Here is a 24,934-nt window from a genome sequence, read left to right on the forward strand (position 1 = left end):
GCAACATTGGAGCAAGAATAACCTGAACGTGTTCCTCGAGACATAATCTGCAAATTTTTCGCGCGTGTACGCTCCGTAAATACAGTAAATGAAGTCGGCGCAAAATAGCGCCTTCAAAATCTCTGAAGACATTGTTTAAGACATTGTATTGATGCGATTTGAGTTTCTGACCATCTCAAAATACCAATACACAAAATTTTAAACTAAGAGCCATCACAGCCAACTTTCTTTCTTATCTTACACTTCAAACCCTTATATAGACGCAGTAAATACTATGCCAGAATACCTTACAAAGCGTTTGCCTACAGATTGAACAGGTACTATTTTTGAGCACCGAATGACCTTGTTAAGAATAAATTTCATAACCTTACATCAATCTCGTTTTTTAAGGGAAATAGAAAGCTAAAGCTATCATAGCTGCGTTATCCGAATCACAGCTGGCCGATATGTGGGTGGATTCCAACGTTTTGAATCATTACTTCTCAATCTAATGTAGGATCAGTCACCACTTATTATATTGTTGTTATGTCTCCAGTGCCTGCTTTTCTAACCATAACCATTTTATGTCATTTCTGCCATATTTCTATGGTTTAAAAGACGTTTCTTTCCTTTCCTTCGTATCTTAATGTAAGGATTGGATTTTCTTCGAGGTAGAATATTGAAATTTGCATGATTTGCCATGATTTTCCACACGTTGTATTCAGCTTCCAAGTCGTGATAACAAACGTTTATTGTCTTATAGTGTACCATTTTATTGCACCAATTATATAAATACAAATGTAGCAAATTATTCCCATAACTGGTAAAAACTAGACTAGTTAAGAAATCAAATGTCAGAATCGAGCAATCATATATAACAAACATTGGTTGCATCTGATAATTAAAGGGCTGAGATGGTTTGCTAAGGAAATCAGCCATCTTGTTATCCTTTCGATGATTTCAAAATGCTTGGATTCACCATATATCATGCACTTACCATGCAACAAGGTCCAATACCGTACAACATCTTCTGTGAAAAAATTGGATCCTGTTATTCAGAGTTAAACACTTTTCACACAGCCATACACCAATGTTCACATACCAGTATTGTTCAAGTGTCTTAAGAAACACATTAAGCAGGTTTAACTAGGCAAATAGTGACTTGGCGTCGATTCATCATCACAGGTTCACATTGAGCATATAATTACGAAGATTGGACTTTAAATGTTTTGTTTATATGTGATTAGTTATAACAATTCACTGTCTCCTTTCTGTTTCAGGTATGTACTTTTACCAGACACGACGTGAGCTGGGATTTTACAATACAGTAAGTACTGTGAGCATATATATTAGTATCTCAATAAACCTCACTGGTTTATTTTCTATTCCAAATAACGCAGGTGTGATAAGTCTATTATCTACAATCCCGATTTGATGTTGCGTTGAATACGATTTATCTATTGGTTATATTCGGTCAGTTTCCTCAGGACGCCACAACTGTATAAGGGAAGAAACTAGGAAACCAGTACTGCCTCTCTGGCGTAGCCTGGTCATCTAGCCAGGCTAGGCCTTCCTTTACCATGAATTCCTGGCAACAAAAACAGCAATAATAAAATCAGTTGTTATTCAGTAATTAGCGGAGAAATCAAAATATAAAACTTTTACTTAAAGTAAAGGTATAGCCTTCTTTTACAATAAAACTCTGGCAAAACAAAAAAAACCCAAAAGAGAACGTCATACTTTTAGATAAGTTAAAGAGGAACAAATACACGGAGTATTGATGAAGTAGTTTATGCCCCCTGCTGGTCCCCAGAAGTTTTCAAAATGCTCAATGAAGCAGTTAAATCGATGATATGTCTTTATATAAAAATTATAAGAGTGATCTTGTCATTGAATCGATGACCCCAAAATTCAATCTTATTAAAACACATTTAATCGGCTGAGAACTAAATATATTTGCATCCTTCCTGAACCAAGCAATCATTGTACAAGAAACAACCTAATGTGCAACCTAATGAAAAATGGATTAAACAGACACATCTACAAATGCAATAGTTTGACCCCCACTACTTATCACTGATGTTGGTGGCCTTATCGTATGTTGAATTCCAGTGATTACAGTGCACTTACCAATGCTCTCATTGCCCTCTCCTCTTCCCACTTAAGTCTGGTCAGTAAGTCAGATTTTGTCACAAACCCTGAATCCTGTAACGAAAAGTGGCATTCAAAAGGTGTAAAGGTGGAAGATAAGGAATTAAAACTAGGTCACTGTCAATGAGTGACCAATGGCTAGGCTAAAAAGAGAGGCAGGAGGCAATTAAGGTACCGATGATAATTATACACAAATGGTAACAAGAGACCCAGAGGGCCTGTATCGCTCACATGGTTTGTAATACCAGGTTATGTTCTGAATACAGATTCATCGTTTCTTTTCTAAAGGAATTTAAATATTTACCTCTATTTTCCCTATCAAGTCCAGCACATCCTTCCCCCAAGGGGGTCAGAGCCAAAACCTATACAAACTCTGTTCCCCTTTCCTCAAGGATGTTTCTGGCCAAATTCGGTTACAATCCTGTAGAACTCTATGGCAAGTAGCAATTTAAAAGATTTACCTCTATTTCCCCTTTTGGGCCCTGCCCCTCCTGCCCCTGGGGGGTCAGAGCCAAAAAATATACAAGCTCTGTTCTCCTTCCCCAAATGATGTTTCTGACCAAATTTGGTTACAATCCATGCAGAACTCTAGGACGAGTAGCGTTTTAAAGGATTTACCTCTATTTTCCCTATTGGGCCCCGCCCCTCCTGCCCCCAGGGGATTAGAGTCAAAACTTATACAAACTCTGTTCCCCTTCCCCCTAGGATGTTTCTTGGCAAATTTGGTCAGAATCCATTGAGAGCTCTAGGACTAGTAGCGATTTAAAGGAAATGTTGACGGACGGACGGACGGACGACAGACACCGCGCCATGACATAAGCTCACCGGCCCTTTGGGCCAGGTGAGCTAAAAACAAAATTTGAAGTAATCTATAGTTTAGTTATTTTTACGATCAAGGAATGTGGCAGCATAAAGGCACAATTCTAATAGTCCAACCTGTAGTGCTTGCCCCTTTTTAGTTTGATGTTATTATGTTCTCAGGAAAAAGATAGTTTAACTATATTTGTTTAGGTTATATCGGTATGATTTGTTTGTTTTAGTGAAAAAGATAAAATACAAGATTGCATGATCCAGCAATCTTTACAGTGCAAAAATCGTTCAACCTCAGAGTTCAAAGATTGACTTACTTTACACCCTATGACCTGCTAATGGACCAGATTATTGGATGGTCTACAGACGTTTTTCTTTCCAGCTGATAGAATGTATAGCTTCAGGAATGAAGTCTTGATTTATTTCCTTGGTACACACGCTTTTTATGAGGTCAATCAGTGAAAATTGTCGATTATTGAGTTGACAGAGGACAATGACATTAACATTTTATTTTACAAGGAGATTAAAATCAGAAATTGTGCTCTAGGCACATAAACAGTACTCCAAAGCCATAAACAGCTATTGATTGAGAGTTTCATTCAGGTTTTTTTTTTAAGTTTTACTACAATGGAAAATTTGCTTACAGGTTAATGCTATTGAAATCTGACAATATTGTTTCCATAATGTCATGATACCTTCAAGTGGAAAACTAATTTATTCCATTACACGAACCACTAATTTGCTTATTACTTCATTGCCTCATAGTTGTACCATTTTTCAGCACAAAATGAAAGCAACTAGACTGTTGTTGTGTGTGGCAGTGTGTTCCAGTGAGTTAATACTTTAAAATTTGGCATCACTTTTATCATGTTGGTCTTCTAAACTAAAGTCATACACACCGAATGGTATTTGCGCCTGTTTTAAATACCATAGATATTGATAGGATGCTAAACAATTACGTTGTACTTCAAGACAACATACATATTTTTGATATCTGTATTGTCTTACCTGTGCTTGTTGAAGTAACATAGTATGGTCCATGCTGAGTTCTCCTGGTACGCTCTGAACGAGGAAGGTACGACCAACGGGTATCACCGTAAAACCATTACCTAACACCTTCAGCTTTTTGATGGCTCGTAAAAGATCATCTCTGCAAAAAGCACAGACACATAAAGCATATGATGTATTGTTATAAAAAAACATTTGTCATGTCAACAACTCTCCTGATCATAATGTAAAGAAGCCAATGAAAGATATAAAGCTCAATTAACATTTAAGACACTGGATGAATTTACATATATGCTACCTGCAAAATATTCTGTTTTTGGCTGTTGAGATTTGAATTGCTGAATTTAGATTTCTTTAATCCACATTATCTAAAACTTTCATTTATTTGAACAAACTATGTTGCCCTTCATCACAACATGTTACTTGCCCAAGATTAATTGAATATGCGAGTTGTTAATGGCATTTATTACATATATGATATTCTGATGACCAATGTTTATATAGTGGAAGTGGCAAGTGAATATAAATATTGGTATGTACCATTAAGGAATGAAAAAACAACTGTGCAGAAGGATCATGTATGTCAAACTATAGCAATTTTATGACCAAAGCATGAAAGCTTATTGCAAAAATTGTTCGACAGCTTTAAACTTTAAACCTAAACCTGCAAGTACAATTTTCAAAATTATAATTCACATAACATTTTAAAATATGGACAAATCATAGACAGATGTACTATAACACACAAACCGTAAATATAAGAAAACATTTTCAGTCTAAATCATTTCTAAAAAAGTACGTATATCTATACTTTTACAAAAAGTGTTCTAAAGAGAAAGTATACAGAATTGGGTTCTAGCCTTTTTCGTTCTGTACAAAATAACATGTTGTTTTAGTAGGTAATGATTTCCTATTTATCTCCTAGTGTCATCTTGAATTCACCATCAAAGAGCTGCAGCAGTTGATGTAACCTTCACAAGAGGACAAATCAGCTTAGGGTCATTTTCTACTTTACGTCCAATGCACTTGACGCCCTGAACGAAGACGCACGTTGGTAAGTACATGATAGGAATACCAATTATAGACTAAACATACATGCCATTTACTTCTTTAGTTGGGATATAAATGATTATCCCTCGAAAGTAGCCGGGTCCTTTCTTGATCTGGCAAATACATCACTTGAGACAGTTCTTAACAAGCCATGCATGCTGTTCATAGGATCAGTTGAGTGAGATATCACAAAGTCATAAATGGTTCATATCATACCGCAAATATGGCAGTAATGCTTAAAAAATCGGTAGATATGGCCCATTTATAGCGTTGAATACCAACAACATTATTCAAGATTCCGTTAAACGTATCCATAGATTGAAGCCATGTTAATAAAGTTGTTGATAATGACATAACAGTCTTGTTTACTCTGATGAAAATTTTGGAATTAAATTGGAGAATAAATGGAACATTTGTGTACCTTTTGAGCCATTTCTGGTTGCATGTGGATATAATATGTGTGATAATATCCTGGAAATACTATCCCAATAAATATTCCTCCAACTTTCTTTATGTTTAGTAGTCTGCATGTGTTTTTATTGTGTAAAAACTACCCATTTTTGTATTAGAAAGTACAGTACTTACATGCTTATATCTTGGCTTTTCTTGCTTCTGGATTTCACCAGCCTATCTCTTAGCTCTTCAATACCAATTAAACCTGAAAATTGTGAGGTTAAGAAAAATAGAAAAGGGTCTTACATCACGAATTTAAACAACGTATACATCCAAAATAGTTATCCTATTTAATCTAGAAAGATATAAGAAATGGTAATTCCTATTAATCATTACATTTGTATCAAGACATTTGCATTTTTAACTTCATTATCCCTTATATATACATCCCTCATACATGCTGTAAGTCCAAGAAAGCATTTATCACAGTGACTTTCCCTAATAGGGATGTGAGTTAATTATATTGGATAGGAAGAAATTCAAAATTGACTGGACAAATATGTTTGTCACGTCGTTGATACAGTGCATTGATTCAATTGATACATAAGGTTTTGGTGCGAGTCATTAGGAAATCTTACAGAAAGTCAACAATATAATCCATCAAGGTTGTCATCGGAAAATCTCACAGAAAACCATCAACACCAACATTAGCCCACAAAGTTAGATCAGGGAAATTTGAATAACATCTTAATTGCGGAAAATAAAGAATAATAACTAAATTTCATATAAAATTATAAAATGATAGCTGCAGATAATCTTTATTAAAATACATGCTGTCATTAACAGAGGCCTAGCTAAGCCGTGGTTTATAATGCCGACTTCATGAGAATCAAAAAGAAATTATAACCATATAATGCCGACTTAATGAGAATCAAAAAGAAATTATAACCAAACTCGCGTGGATTAAAAAGGATAGGAACATCAAACTAATAAAACAAAGTTTCTACAGGGTAATATTACAAATGAGTTCTCTAATTACAATCACATTACATTAAATTTGCAATTAAATTATCCTTGTTCCCAAATTACACACAGATTGCATTTATAAAGCTAAAAAATTGAAAAGATCAGTAATTGAAGCTTCACAATAAAATACCTTTGATTCCTTTAATTATATTTGATAGACTTCATGAAGTCCCTTGGGCCTAATGTTGTGTTTCTAATGCTTGTGCATGTCGTTATTATATATAATGGATCCGGATTATTATAGAGTAAAGACCATCAGCACAACTAAATGTTCACTATAAACTCAAATACAGTCACGCTAATCCTGTACATCCATGAAATGACTGCCAATAGGTCCTAAAATCTTTTAAACATCTAACACTACAAGTAAAGCCAACAATAAAAGGTTTATTTTCAGACGATAAGAATGCAGCTAGAATATAAATAAGGATTCTGTAATCTAATCAAATCAGAAAAGAAGCATTAGAGCAATCCAAATATACATTCATAAACCTATTTCCAAGGTAAAAAGATACAGTAATTCTTCCTCCAATTCCTGACAACTCAAGGACTCTGTTGCTGGACTTTTTTCAGTAACAACCAGCACACAATTCCATTGCAACTACCATACCACCAGCAATAACCCCCACTCAGCAATACGTCTGTTTCTCCACCTTTTACGAACAAGCTAGGGTCATGTTTATGTCCGGCAACAAGCCCCTTCCCTATTTTTTGTTTGCTTGTAACTTTCAGAGTAACAGAATAGTTACCCAGTTAGTAAAAGAATAGTTACCCAGTTACTTTGACTTTTGACACGATGACCTTTTTAACATGTGAACTTTGTCACTGACCTATGAGCCTTTGTTTAATTCCTTTGAAACTTTGCTTAATAATGTGGTAGCAAAAATCAATTTTCATATCGAAAGTTGCACAAGACTTTGACCTTTGAACCTTATTACCTTGAACCATTTCAGTAAACCCTTAATTGTTTACTTGTGAACTAATTTGCTCGATGTAAACTTATTACAAAATGGTTATCAATTAAAAGCTAGGAAACTCTTTTTTTTATCTCAGACGACAGCCACTAATGCTAGGTTTACACTATGTTCCCGGCGGCCACGGCAGCCACCGTGGACAAAACGTGGTGACCGCGCGCGACACAACGTGAGACAACGCAGAAGGATGTGATAGACAAACGTGAGCGGACGTGATTACCGTGGATGCCGTGCCAGATTTTTAAACTGTCAAAAAATTTGCCACGGCAGCCACGGTACGGATGGTTAACGTCCCATGAAGTAATAAAACGGGATTAACGCAACAAAACGTAACAATGCGTGCGGAGCCGTATCAGAACTTGCAGACGGTCCGTTGTGGAACGGGCAGCAAGCACGTTTCCCGGCAACTCATGGTGCTTTCAAGTTTTGTAACGTTCTGTAGCGTTTTTCCACGTTCTATCAGGATTAATGCAGATTCGCTGCACATTTTGTCCGGTTTTAACCAGGTTTGTCACGATTTTCACGGCAAGCCAAGGTGGATGGTAACCTTTTCGATGCGTTCTGTCAAGACACATCACGGCTTAAGCTTGTAGCGGTTGAAAGTCCGACGCGCTACGGCGTGTTGCGTCCTATTTATACAATGTATTACGGTCTTGCGTTGCAAGCAATATATGATGGAGTATAATCGCTTGGTCTGGTACATATTTATACTTCTTGGAATTATTTGTATTAGAGAATAGATATAATCATTATCAAACACATTTTAACCATCAAATTACACCAAAGCTATTTTTGCAAAAAAATTGATTAAGTGAGAACCATTGCATTAAAAATGATTTGCGTAGAATCACTTGGCCCAAGGATTTATAAGTGAGAAGGATTCGTGTCTGTCTCTTTACACTACTAAACACCACGCGAGACGCTTATGAACCGGGAATAAAAACCGTTTTTCTCAACAAATACTTGTCTTATCGAGTGAAACGAAACACCAATGTAAAGTAAATGAAATTACACAACGTTTATAACTTACTTTAAAGACGGAAGATTTAGAAGAAATGTCTTAAACTTTCGTTAAAAAAACACGACCACTCATGAAATGGCAGCACGCTTCAGAAAGTAAGACGGTAACCCTCGCACCCCCATGCTACATCAAAGGCTGCGGCGGCAGATATCAAAGGAAATCAGTCGTCGCCCAACGTCACGGTCAGTGCACAAACACAAAAGCGCCTGCGCTGTCTTTGCCCAAAACTCAGTGTGACTTATCCTTCTCATATACGTCCTTGCTTGGCCATATCAAACTTTTGACATTATGTGACAATTTTATTGCAATTCCTCATCTTGATGTTAATGTTGAGCATTCAACAATGAACAACACCATTGTGCAATACCAGAGATTTAAATATCATTGGGATAAGTGGCTTTCGAACAGCAGAATCAAAATGGCATCTACATGCACTTGCTCGATAATTTTGAGTATCAATAATATGGATAAGAAAAAAGTAATTATTTTAGCCCAACAGAAAATAATTAGAATAAAAAATGATATCTGAAAACATGTCAGGGGTTGGTTTTTTCCGCAACGACAAACAGTGGTAAATTGTCTCAAACAATGATAGTTTAAAACGGCCAGATGGAAAAATAGTACCTTGTTTCTTATATCTTGATGTATTTGGTAATCTTTTCAATAATACCATTGAGGAAGTCTAGAGAAGTAGGAAGACAATGACAATTCTGTTGGGGAGTTCTTGAATAGTAACTGTTGAGCAGTTGCATATCTGCTGTCTCCTGTTACTTAGCCGCAATATAATAATTAAATATATAATAATGATATATCCATACCAAATATAGTTATGATTTTCTTTTCTTTTAGCACATTGTGTAATTTAAATGAAATTTTTGTATCGTATCTGATTATTTCATTTCTTATATAAATTTTATACTCTGAGCATACACCTGCTCCAAAGAAGCTCGGCATCAGACTTTTTTTCCCAAGTAAGCCTTGGTGGACCGTGAAAATTGAAAAACGTGTAAAACGTAGCAGATCATCAGATCATGGCGGGCCTAGAGAGAATGTAGTAGTTATCCGTACGGAAAACGTTGTGTACATTTAACCTCCGGGAACAGTCCTTTCCCCTATATCCACGGCCCGCCACGTAATCCGTAAAAGACCGTGGCAAAACTTCGCTAGACCTACATTTTGTAGCTCAACTTGAATACAGAGCAGAAAATACCCAAAATTCCACGGCGCACTAGGTTTTGGGCAAACGGGGTTGCCGGGAACATAGTGTAAACCTAGCATAAGCAGCCATTTTGAATCTTATTAGCCCAAAATAGTATAGACACCAAAATTCTATTTCCTTTCATTGTAAGTGAACAGAAGAAATAAGAACTGTCACCAGAGTGGGTGACTATAAATACCCAAACCTTTTCACAAATTTAGTAATAACTCTATCAATAGGGGATCCCCCCACCCCGTACATCGCAGAACCCTATACAGTTTACTCAACTCCCCTTTATGTCAGGGTTCTGTGTATCAAATTTTATCAAAATCTGTCAGGTAATTTAGAAGGAGTTAGCTGGACAAAGTTGTGTCTGCAGACAGACGACCAGATGGCCTGACAGACAACCCGATTTCAGTATAACCCCACTTAACTTGGGGGGTTGGGGGGGGGGCCCACTTAACTTGGGGGGTTGGGTTTAAAGCCAACTTGATAATTAAAATGCCACCAAATCTTGATATATATATAGTGTGTGTTTTCAAACAATTCATACTCATTCTCTTTGTTTTACAATCAAGATAAGAGACTAAAAATTTCTCCAAAGTCATGCAAAAAAAAAACACCACACACAATTCATTCCTACTTTTCATATAACCTAGAAATGATTGTTTAAATGTGTTAAATTTTGCTCATTTAACAAGTGATTACTATGAATAAAAATTGTCTAAAATTGTTTCACTATCACCTGCCTTTTCAAAGCCTTTGAATTAAATTTCTCTTAGAGAATTACCCTTAGAAAATTGGATCCTCTCCTTATAAGAAGGCTTCAAACTTAAATCGTTACTGCAAGTCTTAAATAACAAATCATTCAAAACGTGATGAATAAACATGTTATTGATTATGCAAAGTTCTTCTTTATTTAATTCCAACAGTAAATTCAGGCAATCTTTTAAGTACATACTTTTATCATGTCTATAATTAAATCCATACTTAGCTCTAAGGTAAAATACTCAATTACCTCTGCTCTGCCTCAGGAAATTTGCTTCAATTATTTATAAACAACTAACATGCACTGCCTGATGAATGTTTCATCAAGTATTTTTAAACATTTTATTACCAGGGAGCCACATTAATTTACCTATTTAGCAGATATCTCAGGATTCAGTTTTTTATTCTTCAAAATTTCAAATAGACTTTCTAAGTAATATCTTATCAAACTGTTTATTCAACCTACATGTATTGTCTTTTTTAATAAGATCACACATAAAAAAGTAACAGACTTTTTGTTTTCATTTAATCCAAACATGATTAAATATTATTGACACAATACAAACTTGAGTCAGTAAGATGATATATGATTATATAACTTAAAACAAACAATATACATTTAGTGTAACTATCATAGTGTCTGTAAGACAAAATACCTCCACTTCCGTATACTGTAGATCTCAAGAGTGAAATCGAACATGACGGCCGGACATAACTGAACAGACATGGGTTATCAATACACTTGACTTATTATACCTTCAGTCAGAGACCATAATGCAGGTAATACAGTATGCAAGTGAGAATTTTGCTATATATAGAATTTATTGTTAGTAATTTGTCATATTTTCAATTGTTATTCCTGGCCTTATTTTCATCCAATATTAACAACATTTTGCATAATGCCTAAGAACTGGTCTTGCCTCCTAAAATATTTTTTTTACCATTAATTATCGAAAAAATCAAAACAAAACAAAAACCATTTACATTATTTCAAAATAAGCATAAGTTAACTAGCTTTTATGTGCAATGTAGTCAACTTTTTATTGTTTAAATATATATATTTAAAGATGCTCCACCGCTGCCAAACCATAAATGACACTCATCATTTGAACAACAATTGGTGTTTATTCGTGTATATATATATATGTCTAATTAACACAAAAAAATAATATATAATAATTTATTTTGCTTTTGGTGCATGCGCAGTCAGAACTTCATTATAAAATATAGTGCCTCGGAATTTTTTCGGGATGCAATTAATCATTTCTAATATTTTTATCTTGAAGTAAAATTAGAAGCTCAAACTTTCCAATGGTGGTAATGGTGTAAAGTAAGTAGCTTTTGTAACTGAAGAAAAATACCTAATCGTCTGATCCTGTTTTTGATAGTGAAAAAGTACCATTTGTCAGCGGTGGAGCATTTTTAACAATTGATTTCAGAAAATAAATTAACAAAAATGTAAAATTACTAAGAAATGAAGCAGCTAGCAAATACTTTCCCTAGAGAAAAAAAGAACCTATGGTGAGAGGGGGAAACATTTAGACTATTCTTCCCCTGTGGAAACTTTGAGCTAACCGATCCCTTCCCCTGGGATACTTTCAGCAGTACATTGGGAAAGAATTGGCTATTACACTGGGACTAATCTACTGTAAATATTACCCATATTGTTTTGGTATCCCTAATCCCCTGTATAACTAACATTCTAAAGTGATACTATCAAAAACTGTGGTAGTAAAATTAGTCCTTGAGTACTGTATTATGGCCACTGACTGTACAAGTATACTCAACTACACATAACACATTCGGATAAAAATGTGGTTTCAAAAGAACATTAACCACGCACCAGCTTTTTTCAAGACAGAAGCAATATTTTTTCGGTAAATTGTAAAAATATAATCTATTTGTTAAAAGAAAGATAACTCTTGGTAACAAACGTTCCCAAGATCAACATGTTTCTGTCCAACAATTAAGAATACATGTTTGTGTTTTATATGTCAGCTGTTAACGGCAAGGGATATTTAAGGATGTACAGGTTTAGGAGGTGGAGAAAAGGCAGAGTATGTGAAAATCACAAACCTATGTGTGGTCAATACCTGGCAACCAACCTGCATGAGATCCAAACTTTAAACCCAGGGATGGATAACTCATGGTAATAATATATCTAACCACCTAATAACCTCAAAATGGTAGCTATTCAGCCAATATTATATCCATGCGGTGGCCCTTAATTTGTAATAAGGATATTAATTGATACATCTATTAGAAGAAGAACCCAAAAGATCAAAGAGGAGTCTTGGAAACTCCCAACAGAATTTAAATAAATGAATACCTAGTGTTGAAGGTCCAGTATAACGATGATCAACTTACCTCCATTTCTATGACTAGTAGCAATACACACTTCTATAATCTGAACACCAATCTCATAGTAGAAATCGCCGACCCCTAACATCTCAGCCCAGAAACCTTTACTGGCTGTAAAAAAGACAAGTTATCTTATTTCAATACATATAAAAGCAAAAATATTTATAAAATATTATTTACTAAAACTGAATAAAAATCGGCAATATTTTTCACTCTGTGATGCATACTGGTCAAACTCAACCTTCATAATAAATTGGTTAACATGGGTTCATCTAAAAGTTTATAAATGAGAAGTGATTTCAATTTTTTTCTTCTTTTATAAATGCATGTTTCAATTAAGCCATAATATACATGTATATACACATGCATATATCTGTTTTAATTAAAACTGAAAACATCTAGCTAACATAATGATAACACAGTATACCATTTTTAGTATAGGAATGAGACCAAATTTTGGAACAGAACAGCCAGAAGGCCAAGTCCTGCAGTCAATATAAAAAAGATCTACACAAAAGTTGATGACAATTATGTGGTATTAAGCAATTCCAACAGGTTGCATAGTAAATCAAAAACATAATGAGTTTCAAACTTTGAAACAGTAGCAGAGTACTAATTGTAAACAAATTGTAAACAAAGGTGTGACAACAACAGCATCCAAGTACATGTATATGGAAACTACAGAAACCAGTTAAAGGTTAATGACATTTATATGATTTACATTATTCAGATTCCACCAAATAATTCTTTATCCAGTACAGTAAAACATGTTTATAACGTAAACACTTACAACAAATTCATGGTTATATGCTTATAACCAAGTTATTTTGTTAGTCCCCTGACATTCTTTATAACCATGTTTTTACTGTATAAACTTACATGCCAATGGATCAACTCCAATTGAGGCACACATTTCCTGGAACTGGACTCTGAACTCTGGATCTTTCTTTATTTCATCTTTGTGTTTTGCTGCAAAATCTTCTAAATTTTCTTTGAATTTTTCCATCTGTTTGGCCATCTGTGTGAGAATTATGACTTTGTTATAGAATGTCACAATGGTTTGTTATTATAAAGACCATGAAGTGACCAACTGTAATTACCAAATCACCAAAGAAAATATTCAACCTATCATTCTGTGTTATATTATTATTTCTCAATAAATAAACCTTATGCCTGAATTACTGTAAAAATTGAATATAATGTATTTTAAAATTTAAGTTGAAAGGGTTTAGAGATTTTTTATCCTTTCTACAGTGAGATGACTGATGTTTGTATATAATTCAACCAAAGCTGTACTGGCTGGTTACTGAGTGGTTAAGGTGTCTGACAAAAGAACATAAATGTTTTGCTAATTCATATAAACTACAAAATGTATACACACAGATCTATACATATCTCAGATATACCTGAACTATACACACATGAGATATGTACAGTACCATGCCAAAAGTATATGGTCACAATAGCAGGGTGTTTACATGATGGTAAAAACGAAACGAATTCCAAATTAATTTTACTGATATACTACACTGTCGATTGCAACGGTATAACACACTAACCTTCAGTATTTTGTAATATGTTCTTTCAATCTAATTACATTTAAAATTCGTCAAGGGATTGTATTGTTCAAGCTTTGAATGTAGCAAGGTGTGATATCCGTCCAAATTCTCTGAATCTCGGAGAACAAGTCATTTGCTGATTTCATAGCTGCTACTCGAGACTGGAGTTTTCTTTATATTAATAACCAAACATTTTCAATTATGTTTAAATCTGGTGATTGAGCGGGCCAACTCATACCATTAATTCTGTTCTAGGCAATGTAGTCTTGGCTAGACCTCACACGGTGAACTGGGGCATTGCCGTCTTGGAAAAAATAGCCACCAGTAGGGAAATGTCTGGCAAGAACTGGCCAAAGATTTTCCTCCAAAACCTCCTGATACTTTGCAGCATTAGTGGTTCCTTAATTCCACTCGAGCTAATGTCCCCACACCATTCCAACAAATGCACCCCCAAGTCATAACCTAAATTTTGGTTTGAGTATCACACGGCTGCACAAGATCCGGTCCCCATCCTTCGCCTTGCTTTCTCCATATATAAACCCTGTGGTCTTGTCCAATAACTTTATATATTTTGCTTTCATCTGAGAAAATAACTCGCTTTCAATTATTTATTATCTGTCTTCGCTTTTCTCTACACCAAGCAAGTCTCTTAGTTCGGTTACTTTGCTTCATGACAAGTTTCTTCCTAGACACACCTAGTATACCCATGTTGGCTTAGATGTCGCTGAAGTGTTCTTTTATTGCTCTTTTAGAAGTCGTCCGGAACATTCCTTTGCTCATTGTGTTTAACGCTTATATCATTAAGGGAATCCCTCCTATTGTTTTTAACAATCCTCTCCAAAGAACGATAATCCCGCATATTCACTAACTTTGGTTGTCCACATCTCGACCTGTTCTCCACTGAACCACATGTACAAAATTTGTTTACAATGTCAATAACTGTAGACTTGGGTATTTTTAACAATATCATACCTATCTTTGGTCATGAATATCCACTCCTAAACATGCCTACGATCATATTTTTAACGCCCATTGATAGTTCTTTCCCTTTTCGGCCCATCTTGGCAATATACATCCACGGGAAAAACCAGAAAGCAGACAGCAACAAAAATATTGTGACATAACATGACGTCATATGCATACCTTAAAATAACGCACTTCATCATCAGTGACGTTTACAATGAATGCCAAGGCCATTTTCAACGATGTTTCTGACTCAACTTAAATACACCACCATTGTGACCGAATACTTTTGGCACGGCACTGAACATTGTACCTTTACTACATATACTCGAATACACACCTGAGATACTTGATCCTCTGCTATCTCTGTCCCTTTGTCTTTGTATCGAGCCTAGAAAATGGAAATGTACATCTTGTAACAACATAAAAAACGTACTGTAAAAATTTTAAATATTTGATATTCATAAAACCGTACACTTTATATATCTTGAATGATTGGGTTCGGATCTTGGTCCTTGGTTGGCTGCTTTATTTTCTCCTCTCCTGTTGCATTTGAACATAACAATGTAATAGTACATATTGTATATGTACCATAGTACTACATGAGAGTCGACTGGTCAGCCGTTTTTTTATCGGACATTATTTTGCCGACTGACTACACGACGTAATGTTCCAAAAGTATCTCGTCGTGCAATAGGCCTACCTCTAACATTGTTGGAGTACAGTAGTACATACTACATGTATGATAGTTGTTTGATTATAAACCACATGTAAGCTAGCTTACATGTAAATGTACAATGTAGGCAGTGTTAAATTAATGACCTTACATTTATCCATCCGCTCAATGTAATGGTTTCTTCTGAAAATATGTACATGTTACAGTACCATATGCATACATGTATTTCCTATAAGTACTAAAACAGTAACTTATCGATTGCAACTACAATCAGAAAGACATATATGTTGCTGCTACAATACAATACTGGACAAATGAATCTGTAACGTCAGTCATAGTAAGACTATCATTCATGTATAAGAACTTTTAATATTATAGAACAACATTCATACCTGAGCCAGGTCCTTCTTCTTGATAGCTCCGATTCCATGTCCCCGTCTGTGCATGACTGTAGAGTAAATTCTAAATAGCCAAATGTCTTACAATATAACTTGTCTGTCTGTGGTATCTAACGTCGATGTCAGTCAGTGGTCATTTTCCGCAAAAGACTTCTGACCAAGGGGGGACAACTCCTGCATTTTAATTCTATTTTCATTTTCGATTTGATCACGTCATACTACGTAACTAGATTTCCATACAAGTGCTGTAGTATAATATATATTTTGTAAAATAAAATGAAAATATCAAAGACATACAGTCAGCGACATATACATACATATGCAAATGTATATTTTATCTATACCCAACAAATATAAAACAATTTACGTTATACATGTATTAGATACCGAAATTTCTGATACATCTAACTAAATTACTTCAGCATCGGATCAAGTGTACATGCAGAGTGTGAAGTGGCATCGAAGTTCTATCAGGATCTAATATATGTTTTGACTTGAAGACAGTTTAATGCTACAGTTGTAATTAAACCTGCATACATGTACATGTACTGTACAGAAGTTGATTGGCGCGTTATTTAAAAAAAAAAACAAAAAAACAAACAAACAACACACACACACACACACACACACACACACACACACACACACACACACACACACACACATACACACTCTTGTACATGTACATGTACCTGGGGTCGCAATGGCCAACATATTACCACAAGTCATACACCTCTGGGATGCGGGTTCGAATCATATGTGGGGCAGTTGCCAGGTACATTATGTATTGACCGCTGGCCGGTGGTTTTTCTCCGGGTACCCCGGCTTTCCTCCACCAACAAACCTGGCAAGTCCTTACACGACCCTGGCTGTTAATAGGACGTTAAACTAATAATAACCAAAGTACATGTATCTAGATCTGCTGCCGATATTACGTTTTGCCTCTACAATATAGTTATCTCCCGTGCATGAGATTTAAGCGGTGTATGATAGCTTCTTTTATATCCTGTGAAAAATCCTTTATAAGAATAATCCTTACATTTACTCAGATTAACATCTACTCAAATCTAAATATGATTACTAATTCGTCGACGGCACGGGACAGCACCATGATATTGGCGTTACGTTAGCGCGGGAATCTTAATCGGCGTTAACGTCACAAAGATTGTGACGTCATAATATAATAAACAAACTTTCGGCCATTTTTAATATGAACTAAATAATGTAGATGATGTTTTGATGTCTGCCAGACGTTTATCAAGGAGGAGGAGGAGCCATGCAGATATATACATTATGTACGTGAGTACCGTTGCATTTTACACCCGCGTTGATTTTTTAATTAAACACCTCTTCAGTATACGTAAATTTTATACCTTTTTATGTTAGGATCGTCTGAAATCAATCGTTTGGAAAATATATCTGATAAGCTGCAAATTGATGGCTCCAAAAACTGCTTCTAGATTACTTTTATTTTCAGATTGGACCGCACATGTGACCTCTGATCTTTGTGGATACTGAAAGAGACTTGTACTATGGAACGCATTTGGATATTCTTGTGTATACTGTTTTTGTGTACAATGTTTTTTTCATATAAAACTCCTTTTCACTTTCTTCGATTTTGTGGTGAAACATTCTATAACGGTTTAAAACCTGAGGTACGTCAATCACATATTTTTTTTACATATAAAATATAAACTACATGGTAACGGTATATATGCAATAAGATATTGTATAATTTATCACTAAACTACGAATACATTATACGTGGTTCAACTCATAGAATAATGCAATATAATATTTTGTAATGGACATTAGATAAAAATTAAGCTACTGTAGATATTGATACAACTCGAGTGACAGGGAATCTCAAGTTGTATGCAGAATTTACAAAATTTACGACATTTTTACAAATTTCAGTATCCCCATTGTTATGTGGTATTACAAAAATAAAAAGTTTTTCTTCGCTACATTTTGATGTGTTTATATAATCATATTGAATATAAAATGTCCTACGAAAAGAATCGTATTTCATACATATTTGAATAGGAAAATGTTTTCATCTTCAATTGAATTATTATTACAAAAATTGCAACATCTTAATTCTTTAGGTATAATTGGTCTTTTCTAAATTTAGAAAAAAAATAATCTTATCATTATAATTTTGGCTTATAAAATAATTTTCTAGTCCAAAGTTGGTTTTGAAAAGTTTATATGATCTTAATTTTTCACTATTTGTTTTTACAGCAATCCCCAATTAATTTCGCACATTGATTTCAATTGTGTTTTTAAAAAATCAACTCCCCCCCCCCATTTTTAACGTGATGAATCCGCTGTGTTTAAAACATCAATAATCTTTGTGGCGAAGCTAAATGCTATAATTGTGTGTATCACATCACACATATAGTGCTGTCACTCATTTATATATTTACTGTTTAAATGTAACACTACCCAAATTGGACCGCTACCCAAAATGGAAATATGTGATACAGAATTTTCCGTTTACAATCAAAACTACCAATAACTGTCCTGAACAAAAATTAAGGTGCTGAATAGTAACTGTGACAATTATTAGATGCCATTCTTTTTCCAGTTGCTTATTACCTGTATTTAAAAACGAAAATAATGAAATTGTGAAAAAAATCCGGGAAACGAAGTCGTGCGACAACCCTTTAAACGACATATATTTTGAAACAAGAAAAACAAATGCCCAATGGAATATTTTTAACAGATATGTGACTCAAATAAACTAAAAAAAATGTTTGAAATTTCCTTATATGAATTCAAACATCTCTATGATATCTATACATTTTTTAATTAAACTATATTTAGGGGATGTTCCATTTTGGGTACTCGAACCTGCTGAAACACGGGGCTAAACCGGGCATGCTTCAAGCTTTCTCTTTCAAAATATAATTATCTTCAAAGAGCGTTCCAATTTGGGTAGCGTCACGTTAGTAATTAAAAAAACAAACCCACCTTGGTGTAAACATCAAAATACCATTTTCATCAAGATTTTTAAGCATTTAACTTTAGGTGGTGCAAATGTTGTACAGCGCGTGGTCTTGGTGATATATTAAATAGTGTGGTTGTTATGGTTCGACCAACCATTAATTGTTGAATGAGGAGAACCACTAATTGTTTATGGTAACTTATAACGTAATATATGTTGGCGCCTAAACCAAATGTATATATATGTACATTGTATACTAGAATTGCTATACAATCCCTTCAATGTTCATTATTAATAAATATATACCACTTTACAGGCCAGTAACTGGTGTCGTGGCTGTACTATAGTTCTAATTGAATTCTTGGTGCAAGGTGTGAAGCTTTTCAGCAACGAATGTAAGTGTGAAAGCTCCATTTTATTGAAAAAAAAACCCCCAACAACAACAAATGATCGTTATTAAAGTAGAAAACTGTGCTGAATGATAGAGCATATTAACTTGGAAGTATTAGGTTTAAAAAAAATGTCCTACGTTTCCATATTTACAAATGTCTTATAAAGAACTGTACACCCCACAGGCATAATAATAACGGGAAGTCCGCCTTTGATTAGGTCATAACGCACGGTCAATTTATGACAAAATGTAATATCAGGTTGTCTAACTATTTTATTTTTGTATTGTGATATGAAAAAGAAAAACAAGTAAGCCGAAGCCTTCATTCTTTTACAAAAACAAAAAATAGAAAGTATAGTCATACTGTATTTATTTCATCTATATAACTCTATGGTTTCAAATTTTAAGATATCTGTAGTATCTTCGAGACGAAATCAGAAAGATTGGCGGTGAAGGCGAACGCCGTTACCCAGACGACAGGGACATGGCTAAAGAAACTCCGACGGCAGGACCGCATCTACTCAGAGGCAGCACGTATCGCCAAGGAGGAGGCAAGGGGAACACGGAAACATCGACTTACTCTCGTCAAAAAATATAAACTTAAATGTAAGTATTATAGCTCATTGACTTCTCGGGTAAAATGTGGACTGTTGATTGCAACGTCATGATAACCTCCTTTTCTGTTTAGGAGTAGTTTGAGCTATAGTTGATAAAGCTTGTGTCTTGAATTCGAACATCTGAAACCGCAACATAATGCAATGGTAGCGCAATTGTCTTTCGCGAAAACAGGTCACGGGGTTCGGTTCGCCGATTGAACGTGGTCATGATCACATATCTGGATCCGATTAGGAGGGCTTATCTCCGGGTACTTAGGATTCCGAAACCACTTTCGGCTTGCATTCGGCCAAAAAAAGTTGACATACTAAACAGTTACATAATTTGATTGCTTTTATCTTATAATTGTTGTAAAAAGCGACTAAATTTAGGATCTTATCTTTTCTTTCTTCCTAGCTTACTTTCTTCTTCCTAACGTCTCCCTTGACACAACCTCACGTTTGGCCTTCAGTTTCAAGAGCGCTCGTCCCGGAGAGGTAGGCTCTGGGTTCTGTCCCCTGGCCGAGACACATCAAAGTCTATAAATTTATCTAGTAGTTTCTGCTCCTGCTTAGCCCTCAGCATACAGGGAGTGGGACGACAGCAAAACTGGTAGAAAAAAGAAAGATCCACAAGAAGGTCAAATCAGTATAACTGAAATGGTGTTATAGAATTAAGTTCGATTTTCTTATTTCTAAAGTGTCCAACATAAAGAATGAAGGAGAGTCCAAATCCAAACTGATGGCGAGCGTCAATAAGAAAGTGGTGTCACTGGCCCTGGAGGTTGACGGACTGATGCATCGGATCCAGGAGAAACGCTTCATCCTAGAGAAACAGCGAGAGGACAACAAGCGCGTGCTTCAACGCTATGAACAGCTGTACCAGGACATCCAGAACCGATACATGTACGAGTGATAGAATTTATTTCTCATGCTGAAAGTTTTATTTCGGGAGGTGAGACAATGGTTTGGGGCTGGTAAACATTTTGACAGATCTTACGGGTTATCACCGTACGCGGGACTTTAGATATCATATCCATTTGAAATTGTGGCACCATGGCATTTACACTTGGATCATAATTTATATTTTGTATTATGTATTAAAATGATCCTGATTAAAATACAGATCACCGTTATAACGATGGTGTTCTGTATTTTAATCAGATTAATATTTAATAAGCTTTTATAAATTCATTTGATACGCTTTTATTATATAATCGTTTACATATATTGAGGTTTTATATATTTATATGTATGGGTTGGGAATTCATATTACCAGATAGTAATTTACATGTATCTATTCCATTCATTTATGAATCGTCATCGCATCAGTTAATTTTGATAAGACGAAGTCCAAATTTCCCTTCTTAGCACTATCTGGTTCACATTCTCTGCTTTGCTTTTAAAATTAAAGAAGAGTATGCAATACATATGCCAGTTTGTTTTTCCTTGACAACGTCGTATTTGTGTGTCTGGTGTTAGTGAAGGAAGATCGACGGTAGATTTGAAGAGATTATGATTACTATACATCTTTTCAGATGTTTAGACAACATCGTTCCAACAGTCGCTGAATATGGTATCATGCGAAATAGTTCGCGTCCTTTTATAACTTCATTGGCCCATGATCGTCTGTCTATCTCTTACATCACATTATATATTATCTATGTATTATAAGGCACCATAATTGGTGCCATATAAAATCAAGATTATTCTCGCTCATTTAGGGGTTCTTGAAGATTGTTTATCACGAAAATAATCTAACATTGACGATGACAAAAACGTCACACGGTATCTCAATAGGTTTACAAACCTTCTTAAGAATGACATTAATACACTTCGCATCATTCTCTCATTCTATCATTCTATGGACAGAGGTATCCGCCAATCAGAGGCGACATCACAACATTTATCAGATACATATATACATAGAGATTGGAAACTCATTTGTCTTTGTTGACAGGCAGAGGACCTCCGGTTTATAGGCATTTTCCCTTGGCTAACTACTTTTAAGTGTATTCTTTTAAACATGATATTTTTGCATTAACACAAACTTTAAACATTATATCATGGTTTGATGTGATCAGTTTTCCCGATTGATGTTATTTAACCTGGTTTTTCGAAAATCAGGCATTCAAAACCGGAAGTGCGTTTTGTTTTATTAATAAATAAGTTAAAATATTATTTTTGCTATCCAAAATCGTACTCAAACCATCTGAAAATTACTGAACTTTTACAACATATCAAAGTTATTCTTTTATATTCAACTATTTAAGAGTTTATCTAAAAACCCCTAAGCACATACAGAGGTACATCTGCCAATCGTAAAATTGGAGGAGTTGCCAATCTCTATGTATATATGTTTCTGTATAAGAAATAAAAAACAATAACGACTGACTAGTGAGCGCTTTCGCCCCATTCAAGGGAGCTCTTCAGACTGTTTATTGTATATGTATATTATATATATTTATTGGATATAGTTTCCAATCACCATGTATATATGTTTCTGCATATATATATATTTTACGCCACAAGATGAAAACATGCAGTTCAAGTTTATTTCAATTTAAAGATGCTCCACCGCTGACAATTGGTATTTTTTCGCTATCAAAAACAGGGGCAAAGGATTTAGTATTTTTCTTCAGTTACAAAAGTTACTTACTTTACACCATATTACCAAATATGAGCTTTTAATTCTACTTCAAATTAAAAATATGAAAAAAAAAATTAATTGCATCGCGAAAAAAAATCCGTTGCACTGTATCCTATATGGAATGAAGTACTGATTGTGCATGAACCAAAGGCCTATTACTTTTTGTGTTAATTAGACATATATATACATGATTAAACACCAATTATTGTTCAAATGATGAATGCCATTTATGCTCTGTCGGCGGTGGAGCATCTTTAAATGCGCATTTCAAGAAAGATTATATATGTTTAATAACATATTTCTCAACACTTGATTTTAAACACTATTTTTCAATACATTTGCAAAGAATTTAACATACCTTGTATTGTATTCATGTCAGTAGGAACGAGGATTCCTATGTCTTTTCGTAAGTTACGCAAAAAGGTTACGAACACCTTTGTGAAACGCACTTAGAGTTTCGCGAGTTTTGCATAACTTTTTTTCCGTAAATATTTACGAACGTTCGTAAGTTACGTAGCTTTGTGAAACGATTCCCAGATTTATTGGGACAAAGTCTAGGTTACTAATTGCTCTTTATAGACTTTTATTTTGTTGAGGTTATGAGGATATAATGATAATGCAGCACGTGTAAATTATGTAACCCCGGCGAAGCCTGGTTACATAAATTTTACACGGGCTACATTTTCATTATTACCTCAACAAAATAAAAATGTATTCCTAATATTTACAGTTTTTCACGTAAATGGATATTATTTATTCGAGCGACAGTTGCATATCTTTTATTAAAATACCCAATTTTTTTTACTCCCGTCATCGTCCACGAATTCGATTAAACAGCTGATTGGAATCGAGTCATTCATAATTAAGTTCCAGTGGCGTAGGAAGATGAAACGTAATGAAACGGGGGGGGGGGGGGGGGGGGGGCAAATGTCATCAATATTTTGTAAACCAACCCCCCGCCGCCGCACCTACAGAAGGAAAGGAGATTAATTCAACTCCCAACCATATATGCTTTATGTACATTTTTCATATCTCAGTAAATTTAATCCTTGTACACATTTATAGACAGTGGGGTCGCTAAAAGGATATTACCGAATACGCAAATTGTCCAAATTAGCGTGTGAGCGCGAGATTTTAGTGACGGTGACTGAGGGTGACCCCCGTGAAAAAATATAGTAATTTAGAATGGCTGAGATGAGTTTTACAATGTATTTTGATGATTTTGCGAGCGCCCGAAAGCGCGAGATTTTGGTGTTTGGGGGGTCCGGGGCCTCCTCTAGGAAAAATATAACGATTTAGAATAGCTTTAATGAGTTTGATGAATTCGCGAGCGCCCGAAAGCTCGAGATTTTGGTGTTTGGGGGGTCCAGACCCCCGAGATGAGTTTTACGATGTATTTTTAATGATTATAAAGCGTTCTTAACATGGTATTTTTTCGATTTAAAGCTGCTTGCATTTAGAAATGATAATTGTGTCGTCAAAACATTATGCAACCCTACTCGATCTGAATACACCGGCTTCACACCATCGGCACATGGTTGCGCCGCGCAGTGGAAAAACCTGGGGAACGGCGGGGGGCAGTTGCCCCCCCCCCTGCCCCCCCCCCCCCCAGCTTCCTACGCCCCTGAGTTCCCACCAAAAGTGGTGTCATGACCCCACGTTGGGTACGCCGGCGACTATTCCCGTAGCAATAGAATCGCCGCACGTGTTTTTATTATACACTGATAATGTTAATACTAGAAAGCCATGGTTATTGAGTCCATGTCAGTTCAAACTGTAAATAATAGTTGCCCCACCTGCCCCCCCCCCCCCAGCTTCCTACGCCCCTGAGTTCCCACCAAAAGTGGTGTCATGACCCCACGTTGGTACGCTAGCGACTATTCTCGTAACAATAGAATCGCCGCACGTGTTTTTATTATACACTGATAATGATTATACTAAAAAGCATGGTTATTGAGTCCATGTCAGTTCAAACTATAAATAATGTAATAAACGTGGGACTTGTATTTACCAGT

General features: G+C 35.3%; 2 protein-coding genes across 2 annotated transcripts; one reads left to right on the plus strand and one right to left on the minus strand.

The window, feature by feature from the left end:
- Positions 1-739: 739 nt before the first annotated feature.
- LOC138314708 (vacuolar-sorting protein SNF8-like) lies at positions 740-16,493 on the minus strand. Its single transcript, XM_069255190.1, has 8 exons — positions 16,330-16,493; positions 15,602-15,652; positions 13,619-13,757; positions 12,746-12,850; positions 5,584-5,656; positions 3,949-4,090; positions 2,110-2,184; positions 740-1,567 (listed from the first exon to the last, which is right to left on the minus strand). Exons 1-8 carry the CDS (start codon positions 16,381-16,383, stop codon positions 1,463-1,465), a joined length of 744 nt encoding a protein of 247 aa, XP_069111291.1. The 5' UTR covers positions 16,384-16,493; the 3' UTR covers positions 740-1,462.
- A 1,236-nt stretch (positions 16,494-17,729) lies between these two features.
- Positions 17,730-21,699, plus strand: LOC138316903 (uncharacterized). The gene is made up of 4 exons (XM_069258550.1): positions 17,730-17,990; positions 19,602-19,680; positions 20,085-20,282; positions 20,971-21,699. The coding sequence occupies exons 1-4, from the start codon at positions 17,868-17,870 to the stop codon at positions 21,183-21,185; spliced, it is 615 nt and encodes a 204-aa protein (XP_069114651.1). The 5' UTR covers positions 17,730-17,867; the 3' UTR covers positions 21,186-21,699.
- Positions 21,700-24,934: the final 3,235 nt, after the last annotated feature.

This window comes from Argopecten irradians, chromosome 2 (assembly GCF_041381155.1).
Source record: "Argopecten irradians isolate NY chromosome 2, Ai_NY, whole genome shotgun sequence".
NCBI lineage: Eukaryota > Metazoa > Mollusca > Bivalvia > Pectinida > Pectinidae > Argopecten > Argopecten irradians.

Coding starts and splice junctions, on each gene's coding strand:
- LOC138314708 (XM_069255190.1), bottom strand. CDS start 16,383: ATGCACAGACGGGGACATGGAATCGGAGCTATCAAGAAGAAGGACCTG. Junction 12,851..13,618: donor TGGAGTTGATCCATTGGCAT/GTAAGTTTATAC, acceptor TCTTTTTTACAG/CCAGTAAAGGTTTCTGGGCT. Junction 2,185..3,948: donor TGTTACTTCAACAAGCACAG/GTAAGACAATAC, acceptor TTTTCGTTACAG/GATTCAGGGTTTGTGACAAA.
- LOC138316903 (XM_069258550.1), top strand. CDS start 17,868: ATGGAACGCATTTGGATATTCTTGTGTATACTGTTTTTGTGTACAATG. Junction 17,991..19,601: donor ATAACGGTTTAAAACCTGAG/GTACGTCAATCA, acceptor ACCACTTTACAG/GCCAGTAACTGGTGTCGTGG. Junction 19,681..20,084: donor GAAGCTTTTCAGCAACGAAT/GTAAGTGTGAAA, acceptor TCAAATTTTAAG/ATATCTGTAGTATCTTCGAG.